Source organism: Oryctolagus cuniculus, chromosome 13, assembly GCF_051225735.1.
Source record: "Oryctolagus cuniculus isolate XC-2025 breed Fujian yellow rabbit chromosome 13, ASM5122573v1, whole genome shotgun sequence".
NCBI lineage: Eukaryota > Metazoa > Chordata > Mammalia > Lagomorpha > Leporidae > Oryctolagus > Oryctolagus cuniculus.
Genome location: NC_142879.1, coordinates 71,401,727 through 71,414,014, shown reverse-complemented (window position 1 = coordinate 71,414,014; position 12,288 = coordinate 71,401,727). Strand labels below are relative to the sequence as shown.

Sequence of the window (12,288 nt, the reverse complement as noted above, 5' to 3'; positions counted from 1 at the left end):
CTCATCTAATCAGTCTTAATTACTGAATTTCTAACCTACATTTCTAGGTCCCTGGTGTAAAACATCTGTGATGAAATAGTCCCTGTATACTTCAAACCTAAAGCATCCAAAAATGACTTAATACTCCACTCCCACTTCATCTACTGTTCCTGTTGATATTCTACCTAATGGTACCACACTCCTCATGCCTCATCCCTTATACAAATATAACCAGTATGTTTTTTTTTTCTTTAAGATTTTATATATTTAGAGGTAGAGTTGCAGAGAAAAGGAGAGACAGAGAGTTGAGACAGAGAGACAGTCTGTTGATTTACTCCCCAAATGGTCACAATGGTTGGAGCTGAGCTGATCTGAAGCCAGGAGCCAGGAGCTTTTCTGGGTCTCCCACACAGCTCCAGGGTACCAAGCACTTGGGCCATCTTCCACTGCTTTCCCAGGCACGTTAGCAGGGAGCTGGATCAGAAGTGGAGCAGCCAGGACTTGAACCAGTGCTCTGCTATGGAGTGCCAGCATCTCAAGCTGAGACTTTACCCACTGAGCCACAGTACAGGCCCCAGAATAAACAGATGCTCTTAGTCATGGACTCTTGTCCATACGTGGAGTTTCATTTCCTGCTATCTCCCAACATGTCCAAGTTTAACAAGTAGTCTGCATAGACTGGCCGTCTTTCTTCAGAGTACATGTTATGCCATCACCTGTAGTGCCCGTGATTCCACAAACATTTCCGAACTAGTTAGGTCAAGTAGTATTTCCTCAAGGAAACCATTCTTCTTTATAGCCCTCCCTCTCCCCCTACATGTATTGAATTAGGTTCCTGCCTCCACCTGGGTTCCCATAGCAACCTCTGATCAGCCACTCAAATTATAACATTCATTATGTTCTAGTGGAATAATTTGTTTGTATTTGTGTTTCCCATAAAACTGTAGGCTCCTCGAAGCTGTGGATTATATCTCGTTAATCTCTGTGTCCTAGGGCTGTAGAACACATTTAATAACATTTTGATATAATGATTATAACTGAATGCTTTCCTAGGGGAGAGTCAGAAATCTGTATGCTGAAGCAGGAGTGTATAAGATTAAACACGAGTCAATAAAAGACGGTACTTTAGAGGAGATAACCGTAGTCTGGAGTTTTGCTTTATTTGCCAAGCAGTATTCCAGCTCTTAAAAGAGAGTATATAAGATTCTATACTTCTTTTTATGACTTCTGTTAAAGCTAACACTGAGAGGTTGGATGGATAGATGAAGAGAGAGGAATAGACGCCTGTATCTTAGTGTGGGCCAGGCGTTAATCCACCAGTGATTCAATTTCATAGATGCTGTTTCACCTATTCTGATGAGGAAATTAAGGCTTAGCACAGTTTAAGATGCACTAGGGGCCAGCACTGTGGTATAGCAGGTAAAGCTGCCACCTGCCATCGTGGCATCCCATATGGGCACCAGTTGAGTCCCAGTTGCTCCACTTCCGATCCAGCTCTCTGCTATGGCCTGGGAAACAGTAGAAGATGGCCCAAGTCCTTGGGCCCCTGCCCCCTTGTGAGAGACCTCAAAGAAGCTCCTGGCTCCTGGCTTTGGATCAGCGCAGCTCTGGCTGTTGTGGCCAATATTGGGGAGTGAAACAGTGGATGGAAGACCTCTCTGCCTCTCCTTCTCTCTGTAACTCTTTCAGATAAATAAATAAATCTTTTAAAAAAAATGTACCAGGATCACACAACCACTAAATAGAATCTCAGCTCAGGGCTCTCTGATGCAATTGTTCACAGTCTTAGCTAGTTCCTGATCTTCTAGGATGTTCCCCCCACCTTATAAAACACAACCAATACCACACACATGATAATAGATTCTGTTAACACAAGCAGACCATAAAATAAGAAAAGACTTATTTTGGGGGACAGCGCTGGACTTAGTGGGTAGAGCTGCCACCTGCAGTGCCAGCATCCCACGTGGGCGCCAGTTCAAGTCCCGGCTGCTCCACTATTTTTTTTTTTTTTTTTTTTTGACAGGCAGAGTGGACAGTGAGAGAGAGAGACAGAGAGAAAGGTCTTCCTTTGCCGCTGGTTCACCCTCCAATGGCTGCCGCAGCAGGCACACTGCGCTGATCCAGGAGCCAGGTGCTTCTCCTGGTCTCCCATGGGGTGCAGGGCCCAAGCACTTGGGCCATCCTCCACTGCACTCCCTGGCCACAGCAGAGAGCTGGCCTGGAAGAGGGGCAACTGGGACAGAATCCAGCACCCCGATCGGGACTAGAACCTGGTGTGCCGGCGCCGCTAGGCGGAGGATTAGCCTAGTGAGCCGCGGCGCCAGCGAGGCAGCTCCACTTTCAATCCAGCTCTCTGCTATAGCCTGGCAAAGCAGAAGATGGCTCAAGTCCTTGGGCCCCGGCACCCGCATAGGAGACAGAGCCATTGCAGCCATCTGGAGAGTGAGCCAGTGGATGGACTACCTCTCTCTCTCTCTCTCTCTCTCTCTCTCTCTCTCTTTCTCTCCCTCCTTCCCTCGCCACCCCCCACCGCCTCTGCCTCTCTGTAACTGCCTTTCAAATAGATAGATAAATCTTTTTTTTTTTTTTAAAGACTTATTTTGGCAAAGGGGGTGTTTAGCTTAGTAGTTAAGATGCCTGGATTCCACATCAGTTCGATTCCTAGCTTGAGTTCTTGATTCCAGCTTAATGCAGACCCTGGGAGGCAGTATTAATGGCTCTAGTAATTGGGTTCCTGCAACCCCCATGGGAGACCTGGGCTGTGTTCCCAACTCCTGGCTCTGGCCATTGTCCAGCCCCAGCCATCTCAGGTATTTGGGAAGTGAACCAGAATATAGTCATTTCTCTCTCTTTCTCTCTCCCCAACCCCGGTCATTCTGCCTTTCAAATACATAAAAATAATAAATAAATGTTTTTCAAAATAAAAGCCAGGAAATAAAGAGGTATTTTTTTTGACAGGCAGAGTTAGACAGTGAGAGAGAGAGAGAGAGAGAGAGAGGGGTCTTCCTTTTCCATTGGTTCACCCCCAAAATGGCCACTATGACTGGCGCGCTGTGGCCAACGCACTGCGCCTATCCGAAGCCAGGAGCCAGGTGCTTCTCCTGGTCTCCCATGCGGGTGCAGGGCCCAAGCACTTGGGCCATCCTCCACTGCCTTCCCGGGCCACAGCAGAGAGCTGGACTGGAAGAGGAGCAACAGGGACAGAATCCGGCGCCCCAACCGGGACTAGAACCCGGGGTGCCAGTGCCACAGGCGGAGGATTAGCCAAATAAGCCACGGCACCGGCAGAGGTATGATTTTTTTTTTAAATATTTATTTTATTTATTTGAAAGACAGTTACAGAGAGAGGTAGAGACAGAGAGGTCTTCCATCCACTGGTTCACTCCCCAGATGGCCGCAATGGCTAGAGCTGAGTCAATCCAAAGCCAGGAGTCAGAAGCTTCCTCCGGGTCTCCCATGTGGGTGCAGAGGCCCAAGGACTTGGACCATCTTCTACTGCTTTCCCAGGCCATAGCAGAGAGCTGGATTGGAAGAGGATCAGCCGGGATTAGAACCGGCACCCATATGGGATGCTGATGCTTCAGGCCAGGGCTTTAACCCGCTGCACTGCAGTGCCAGCCCCAAGAGGTACGATTTTATAATCTAGTTCTTACATATACTAAAACAGGAATGTCTGCTTTGGACAGACAAGTGTGTTGCTAAATCTATACCTGTGGCCGGCACCGCAGCTCACTAGGCTAATCCTCCACCTGCAGCGCCGGCACCCCAGGTTCTAGTGCCGGATGGGGCGCCAGATTCTGTCCCGGCTGCTCCTCTTCCAGTCCAGCTCTCTGCTGTGGCCCAGGAAGGCAGTGGAGGATGGCCCAAGTGCTTGGGCCCTGCACCCGCATGGGAGACCAGGAGGAGGCACCTGGCTCCGGGCTTCGGATCAGTGCAGCGCGCCAGTCATAGTGGCCATTTTGGGGGTGAACCAACGGAAAAGGAAGACCTTTCTCTCTGTCTCTCTCTCTCACTGTGTAACTCTGCCTGTCAAAAAAAAAAAAAATAAATAAATAAAAGAAAAAAATCTATACCTGTGACAGCACAAAGAAAAGAAGGCCGGGCATAGAATCCAGCCAGAGGGCAAGCAACACAGTGACACCAGGGCAAGCAATGTGTAAAATCTTTGTGACTCTGATGCCTCATTTTGAAAATGAATACATAAGACTTTTTGACCCCTAGAAAAAAGGGGGCACCTTCAGAATTCAGAACAATATACCTGGAAAAAAATCCATGGCTGGGGTAAAATTGTTATTACCAAAGGGTCTTCTGTAGCTGTTTAACTTCTTGTGTCAGTCAGGAAGGCTAAGATAAAGAAGTAGGTGTCATTTGTAGTTTAGGTTTCTTCTAGAAGGTGCTATGCTACAGATTCAGTCATATCATCATGAAGTGGGTGACAATTTGCCTCCCACTTTGGTTGCCTGCATCTCGGGGTGCCTGAGTTCAACACTCAGCTCCAGCTCCTGACTCCTAATTCCAGTGTCCTGCTACCGCCAGCTCTGGGAGGCAGCCGTGATGGTTCAAGTAATTGGGCTCCTTCCACCCGTGTGGGAGACCTGGACTGGGTTTCCTTCTTTCAGCATTGGCCTTGACCCAGCCCCAGCTGTTGTCTGGCACTCCCACGTGTCAATACTCCTTGGAGTATGGGATTCAACTGTGGCCGACCAGAATGCTGTCTAGCTGGGGAAGGATGCAGACCCCACCATCCCACCGTGCTGGCAGAGAAATATATACGCAAGTCTGGGAATAAAATCTTTTGGAGAACTTGGACACAGAAGAATGGCGAATCTCCAATACTCTTCCCTTTACTCCCCCTAGTCATCATGTCCAACTTTCTTGGGTTCCTGTGCCTGTTCCTTTCTTACAGATCCCTCTTCCCTATTTTCTTTCTCCCGTAATCTTTCTTTCTTCTGATTGACTTACTTATTTGAAAGGCAGAGTTACAGAGACACGGAGAGACGGAGAGACAGAGATCTTCCATCTGCAGGTTCACGTCCCCAAATGTCCTTAACCGCCAGGGCTGGACCTGGCTCAAGCGGGGAGCCAGGAGCTCCCTCAGGGTCTCCCACTTGGGTACTGGGGCCGAAGGATTTGGATCAACTTCTGCTGTTTTCCCAGGCGTACCAGCAGGGAGCTGGATCTGAAGTGAAGCAACTGGGATCGACCAGAGCCTGTAGGGGATGCTGCCGGAGCCTATATGGGATATTGCCGCAGGCTGCAGCGCCGCCCCCGCTCAATGTTTCTTAAGATAAAAAGGGGTTTTGGCCGGCGCCGTGGCTCACTAGGCTAATCCTCTGCCTTGCAGCGCCAGCACACCGGGTTCTAGTCCCGGTTGGGGCGCCGGATTCTGTCCCGGTTACCCCTCTTCCAGGCCAGCTCTCTGCTGTGGCCATTGGAGGGTGAACCAACAGCAAAGGAAGACCTTTCTCTCTGTCTCTCTCTCTCACTGTCCACTCTGCCTGTCAAAAAAAAGGGGGGGAGGGGTATTTTCTTGCTCTTTCAAATGTCCTTTTCTATCTGTGCCCCTTATGTTTTTCTTTCAGTCAGGCAGCCAACACTGTTGTGAAACGAGGCTTCCAGCAGAGGAGCCAGTGGTGATTACTGCAGGCCTTAAAGATACTGACGGTTTGGCACCTGCTCCGCTGGACCCTTCTCAAACCCAGGGGTGCCTCAGCCCCAAGGGAGAGCTCTTGAGACCGTCCCTGAGTCCCTCCCCCAATCGGGGGCGTGGCTTCGCCGCGGCGGCCTTCGTCCCGGATTGGCTCCGAGGGTCCGGCCTCTCGGCCAATCAGGCGCGGGGGCGTTGTCGCGGAGCCGGGCTCTGGGCTCCCTCGCAGCGAACTCGAACTCGGGGACTCCCCACGCGCGGCGCTCACTGGGGCCTGACTGCTCCCGTGCCCCTTCCACCGCTTCTGTCTCCCGGCCAGGGGCGCAGGCTGAACATGGCCTCAGCCACGGCGGCAGCCGCAAGACGGGGCGTAAGCCAGGCTCCCCTGCTGCTCCTTCGGCGCGGCTACCAGACCGAGCGGGGCGTCTACGGCTACCGGCCCAGGAAGCACGAGAGTCAGAGTCTCCGGAGCGGCCTGGCGCGCCCCCAAGGTGGGGCTGGGGCCCAAGGGTGGAAGCTGGGGATCCGGGGGGCGTCCCCCTTAACGTGAGTTGCGGGTGGGTGCCGTTGTAGGAGGCATCGGAGCTCCGGCACCGGCCGCTGGCCTGTGAGGAGGACGGGGGTGGGGGCGGACGCGGGTACCGTGCCCCCAGCCCCGTCGTCCATCGTCTTCGGTTCCGCGCTCCGCGGTCTCCTCCTCTTCCTCGCTCTGTCCTGGTTTGGGAAGAGGCTGGGCCGTTCCGTCACTGCTACGCGAGCACGTGGGAACTTGGCTTTTTGTGAGGGCTGTGGGGGAAGAAAAGTTCTGAGATAGCTCGGCCCCTGGAGTTAAGCTGACGACACATGGATGCTTTTCCAAGGCCAACGCGAGAGCGGGGCGGCGTGGGGTGCAAGTGCGGCCTCTTGGGAAAAGAGGACATAAAGTTCGTGATCTTAGGACCGCAGCTCGGTATTTATTATCCAGGCCTGGGTTGGCTTTTAACGTTAATTTCGGAGTTTAAAACTCCTTGCTGAACTTTTAACCATTGTTTTAAACATGAATATCAGGGATGTTTGTTTGTTTAGGACACTCTGTTACATGCTTATATGTTAGAGACTGGTTTTCAGTGTGTGTTTTATACTGATTTTCTGTGTGTGTTTTATAACCGGCGCCCATATGGAATGCCAGCATTGTAGGCGGCGTCTTAACCCATTAGGCCACAATGCTGGCTCCTGGCCTTTTCATCTTATACCACACACTAGAACCTCAATATTTTGCTTTTCAGCTCAGTGGACATTTACAATGAACCTCATTTCTCCCTCAAGCTCAATGGGGTTTCTTTAGGAAAGACTTTTTTTGCCAACTAAATTGTTGTCTCCCATGCAGGTGCAGGGGCCCAAGAATTTGGGCCATCTTCTACTGCTTTCCCAGTCTATAGGAAAGAGCTGGGTAGGAAGTGGAGCAGCCAGGACGCGAACTGGTGCTCATATGGGATGCTGGCACTGCAGGCAGTGGCTTTACTTGCTACGCCACAGCACCAGTCCCCACTGATTAACTTTTTAAATACAACAGCCAGGGCTGGGCCATGCTGAAGCCAGGAGACTAGAACTCCATACAGGTCTCCCATAAGGGTGGCAGGGGCCCAAGCACTTGAGCCTTCATCCACTATCTCTCAGGATGGGTTAGCAGGAAGCTGGATCAAAAATGAAGGAACTAGAACTGGAACGGGCACTGCAATATGGGATGCTGGCATCACAAGCAGCAATTTAACTCTCTGTACCACAACACTTGCCCCAGGAATATATGTTTTTTTATTAGGGACCCTAGGTGATTTCAATAGGAAGTCCATGGCCACCCTTGGCCAACACTGTTCTGGTCATGAGAGATGTGTGTGTTGGACAAGTTTGACAATCCCTTCTTCATTTGACATCCTGTGAGTGTGTGCTCATTGCACAAGTGTGTGCTGTCCTTGGAGGTTTTCCCTCAGAACGGGAGTCTGTGTGTGACTTCTGTTAACATCTTCACAGCTGAGAAGTAAGCCTTGCCTTGGAAAAACCAGGACATTGGTTTTCGACTTGCTAAGATTGAGGAGTATCAGAATTGTTGTGGGAGCTTTTGGGCTGGTTTGAAAAATCTCTGGAGTTGATTTTATATATAAACATTCCCTCTTCCTTCATCACCAAATTGTCTCCCACCTCCTGGCTAGTAGTGAACCTGCTGTCTTTTGAGGTGCTTGGTATTGAGTTAGAATAGCAGGCCAAGAGTAGGATCTTTTTGTCCTGGGAGGGGCCAGCAGAGTCAGTACTGGATGGCACTGTGTGTGGCACTGTTGCAGGATCTGTCTTAAGGAGTTTTGTTGCTAAGAGTAATGCTTTTTTTTTTTCATTTTCCTTATTTAAAAAACATTTTGAGTAAACCTTAAAGGCAAGTAGGCCACTTTGTAACTTTCTGTTGCATGTAGCTCCACGACAAGTTTTTCTGTTTCGGAAAAATTCCTTTGTCATAACTCTTTTTGTAGATCGTTATGTCTTAGACATCATGTGGGAGACAGGACGAGGGTTAGTTGCTTGTACAGGTTGAGTATCCCTTATCCAAAATGTTTGGGATCGGAAGTGTCCCAGAATTTGGATTTTGGAATATTGGTATAGATTTTGCTGGTTGAGCATCCCTCATCTTAAAATTCAAAATTCAAAATCCACAACCTTTTGAGTGCCAGTGTAATTGAAGGAGGGTTGTGTCTACAAAGGCTGCCTCTTAAGAGCCACCTGCTACTTGCTTCCATGTCTTTAACCTTGCAAGCTCTGCATCTTAGGCCCTGAGACAGCAGAAGAGACAATATCTTCTGTTTGCAGAACCAAATTTCCCTACATCTCTGCTTGCAGGCTAGGCAGCTGCAACTTGACCTCATCTTTCTGCAGGGCTTTCCTGCAGTAATAAGAAACAAAGAGTACACACTACTAAACTGTAACCCCACAGGCATGTGTTCCACCTTACAGGATATTGTAAGTGACAGCTTTACCAATAGCACTGCTCATCAGCTTTCTGGGCAGAAATATCTGTCTCCTTTCTATCTACTGCCTGACTGAGAAGCCAGGATCCTTTGTATTTCAGATTCTGTATTGATAGTAACCCACCTCCAGCACAAAATTCTCTATTAGAGAGGATGAGTTCAGGTGTGGTGACAGAGACCTGAAATAACAATGGCCTAAATAAGTAAAAATCTGAGCTGGTATGACTGCTTTGCCTGCATAGTCACAGGGTTCAAGTTCCTTCTGTATTTTTCCTTCACTGTCCTGTGGGTATTGTGCTCACCCCTGGTCATGGATGGCTCTATATCCACACACTGGCCAGCAGCAAGGAGAAAACATCTGTTTTGGGGCCAGCGCTATGGCTTAGCAGGTGAAGCTGTTGCCTGCAGTGCCATCATCCCACATGGGCACCAGTTCGAGTCCTGGGTGCTCTATTTCCGATCCAGCTCTCAGCTATGGCCTGCAAAATCAGTAGAAGATGGCCCAAGTCCTTGGGCCCTTGCACCTGCTTGGGAGACCTGAAAGAAGCTCCTGGTTCCTGGCTTCAGATTGGTGTAGCTCCGGCTGTTGTGTCCATTTGGGGAGTGAACCAGCAGATGGAAGACCTCTCTCTCTCTCTCTCTCTCTCTCTGCCTCTGCCTCTCTGTAACTCTGCCTTTCAAATAAATACATAAATCTTTAAAATAAAATAAGCATCCGTTTCCTTCTAGGTACTTTCTCCTTCACCAGCACTTAGTCCTTACTCTGGCTGCATGGAAAGCTAGGAGATGGATCTTTCTTCTTGGTGGCCATATTGCCAACTATTTGTTCTGGAGAAGGGAGAATGGGGCTTGCGAATTAGAGCAGTCTCTGATCCCGATGTGTTACAGAAATCTGAGTCAAACAATCTACGTTCAATCTTTTCACTTTATACTTCACACAAAATCCCAAGCCTTACAAATCCCGGTCTCTCAAAGCCTTGCTTTCTTATGCACATATTTTTGCCCTTTTGGGTCCTCTCTCAGGCCCTTAGTTCTAATCTACTGCAAAAAAAGAATTAGCTCATGGGTTCTTGGTTCCCTGTGAAAAGATTTCAGAGGGTCTGTGTGCTGTGCACAGTCCTGTATATGTATGTGTTTCTAAGTAAAGTTATCCGTGACTTCAGAAAGGTAAAATTGCTAGCCTGATGGGTATTGTAATTTATAGCCTATAGCCTGGTTCCCTTCTTGCTTGTTCAACTCTTTCTTTTTTTATTTTTTTTAAAGTTATAGGTTTCTTTAGTTATGATAGTGCTTGTGTGTGTGTGTTGCTTTTTTTTTTTTTGAAATATTTATTTATTTATTTGAAAGATACACAGAGAGAGAAGGAGTGGCAAAAAGAGGAAGAGAGAGAGAGGTCTTCCATCTGCTCCCAACTGGCCACAGTGGCTGGAGATGTGCTGATCCAAAGCCAGGAGCCTGGAGCCTCTTCCAGGTCTCCCACGTGGGTGCAAGGGCCCAAGGACTTGGGCCATCTTCTACTGCTTTTCCAAGCCACATAAGAGAGCTGGGTCTGAAGTGGAGCAGCTGGGACATGAACCAGCACCCATATGGGATATCGGCACTGCAGGTGGTGGCTTTACCCACTATGCCACAGCACCGGCCCCTCAAATCTTTCTAAAACATTGGTTTTGCTGTGTCATTTTGGTCGTCAAAGGCTCAACTTTGCATTTCAGAGTAAAACCCAAGTTCTTTTACTTGATATTCATGTTTTTTTTTAAAGATGTATTTATCTATTTCAAAGTCAGAGTTACAGAGAGAAAGAGAAAGAGAGAGAGAGAGAAAGAAATCTTCCATTTTCTTGTTCACTCTCCAATTGTCAGGGCTGGGGCCAGGCTAAAGCCAGGAGTCGAGAGCTTCTTCTAGGTTTTCCACATGGGTAGCAAGGGCCCAAGCACTTGGGCCATGCTCCATTGCTTTTTCCAGGCCATCAGCAGGGAGCTGGATCTGAAGTGGAGTTGCTGGGACATGAGCTGGCACCCACATGGGATGCTGGCGTCACAGGTGTCAGCTTTACCTGCTATGCCACATTGCCAGACCCCTATTTCTTTATTTTTGAAGACTTTGTTTTGTATTCCCTTCAGTTCTATACTTAACTGAATACTTATTAAATGGCTTATTGCTAAGAAATGGAAATGGTATTCTGTATATGCAGTTTATTTGTGACATTTAGTGCATTTGAATTTTGCATGTACAATCATAACACTGTATCAAGAAAGGATGCCATTTATATATATTGGGAAATGCGTTATTAAGACTCTGGGTTTTCCTTAAATTCTATGTAAATGTCTGCTTTGGTCAATTCTGCTAATTAGAATAGGAGGTTGATGAGGCTAAGGACATGGTTTGAATGACTTTCGTGTTTTTCATTATGTCTGCCAGTTGTCATGAAAGGGACCATCTTGGTTGGGAAGAATGCTTGAGTTAGTGCAATGGATCCTGTGGATACATTTTGAGTACTAGCAGAGTAGATGATAGGGCAAACTCTCCTGCAAATGCACATGTGGCATCTCCCTCATCAGTAGTGACAGTGGGGCAGGCATTATGGAGCAGCGGGCTAAGCCACAACCTGGGGCACCAGCATTCCATATCGCAGTGCCAGTTCGAGTCACGGCTGCTCCACTTTTGATCCATCTCCCTGTTAATGCCCCTGAGAAAGTGGTGGAAGATGGCCCAAGCATTTGGGCCCCTACACCCACATGGGAGACCTGCATAGTGTTCTGGGTTTCTGGCTTCAACTTGGCCCAGCCTTGGTCGTGGTGGTCATTTGGGAAATGAATCAGCAGATGGAAGATGTCTTTCTCTCTGTGTCTCTCCCTCTCTCTGTCATTCTGTGTTTCAAATAAATAAAAATAAATCTTTAAAAAAGGTAGTGACAGGGGAGGGGATATCGTCAAGGTTATGGAGCCTCTTCACTCCTCTTTGCACTTCATCGAAATTCTTTCTTTAGATGTTTATCTTGGCACAACTCAGTGCCTGCATAGGATGATCACGTCATTTGCTAAGATTTCTTTTGTTGTAAGTCTTTAAAGAAATATTGAATTTGCTTTTTGTAACCTTTTGGATAGCAGTGGCTTCACTGGTTAAAATTTGACCTGTGGTGAATGTTCTTTGTAGCTAGCTATTAGTAACCACTTGTACTTTAACCTCTGTAAACCTCAGTTTCCAAGTGAACTTGAATTTATTTACCAAAAATCCTATTTTAAACTGGAGGTGAGTTTAGGAGTAATGTTTCGCAGACATAAATTTTGTTACAGGGCAAGCATTTGGCACAGCTGTTAAGATACCACTTGGGAAGCCCACAGCCTATATTGGACCAGTTGGCTCCAGTTCCAGCTCTTTTGCCTCTGTTCCAGTTTCCTAGTAATGCACCCTTGGGTGGTTGTGAATGATGGCTCTGGTGTTGTGTCCCTGCCACCCAGCCCTGACTGTTGTGGGCACCTGGGAAGTGAACCAAAGGATGGCAGGTCTTCCTGTCTATCTGCCTTCCAAATAAAGTTAAAATAAATAATAATTTTAAAAAAATCAAGGAGGATTTGGGGCTAAAAAAAAAGCCATGGAAGATTTGGAGTCTCTGTTATGAAAAATGGCAGAATTTGGGGACCACCGGGAGATGGGAAACATAAGATTCAGTCA

General features: G+C 48.0%; 1 protein-coding gene across 4 annotated transcripts in view; it reads left to right on the top strand.

The window, feature by feature from the left end:
- The first annotated feature begins 5,801 nt into the window (after positions 1–5,801).
- DHTKD1 (dehydrogenase E1 and transketolase domain containing 1) overlaps positions 5,802–12,288 on the top strand; it is a 59,725-nt gene continuing 53,238 nt past the window's right edge. For 2 of the 4 annotated variants that reach the window (XR_016219125.1, XR_016219124.1), the window contains exon 1: positions 5,819–6,117. Coding sequence is in view for 1 of the 4 variants with exons in the window: in XM_002717511.6 (XP_002717557.3) it covers positions 5,961–6,117 (157 nt within the window). In the remaining 3 variants the exon portion in view is untranslated. Of the gene's footprint in view, positions 6,118–12,288 lie in introns of all 4 variants that reach the window. The other 2 variants (XM_002717511.6, XM_089311757.1) reach the window with 2 other exon arrangements.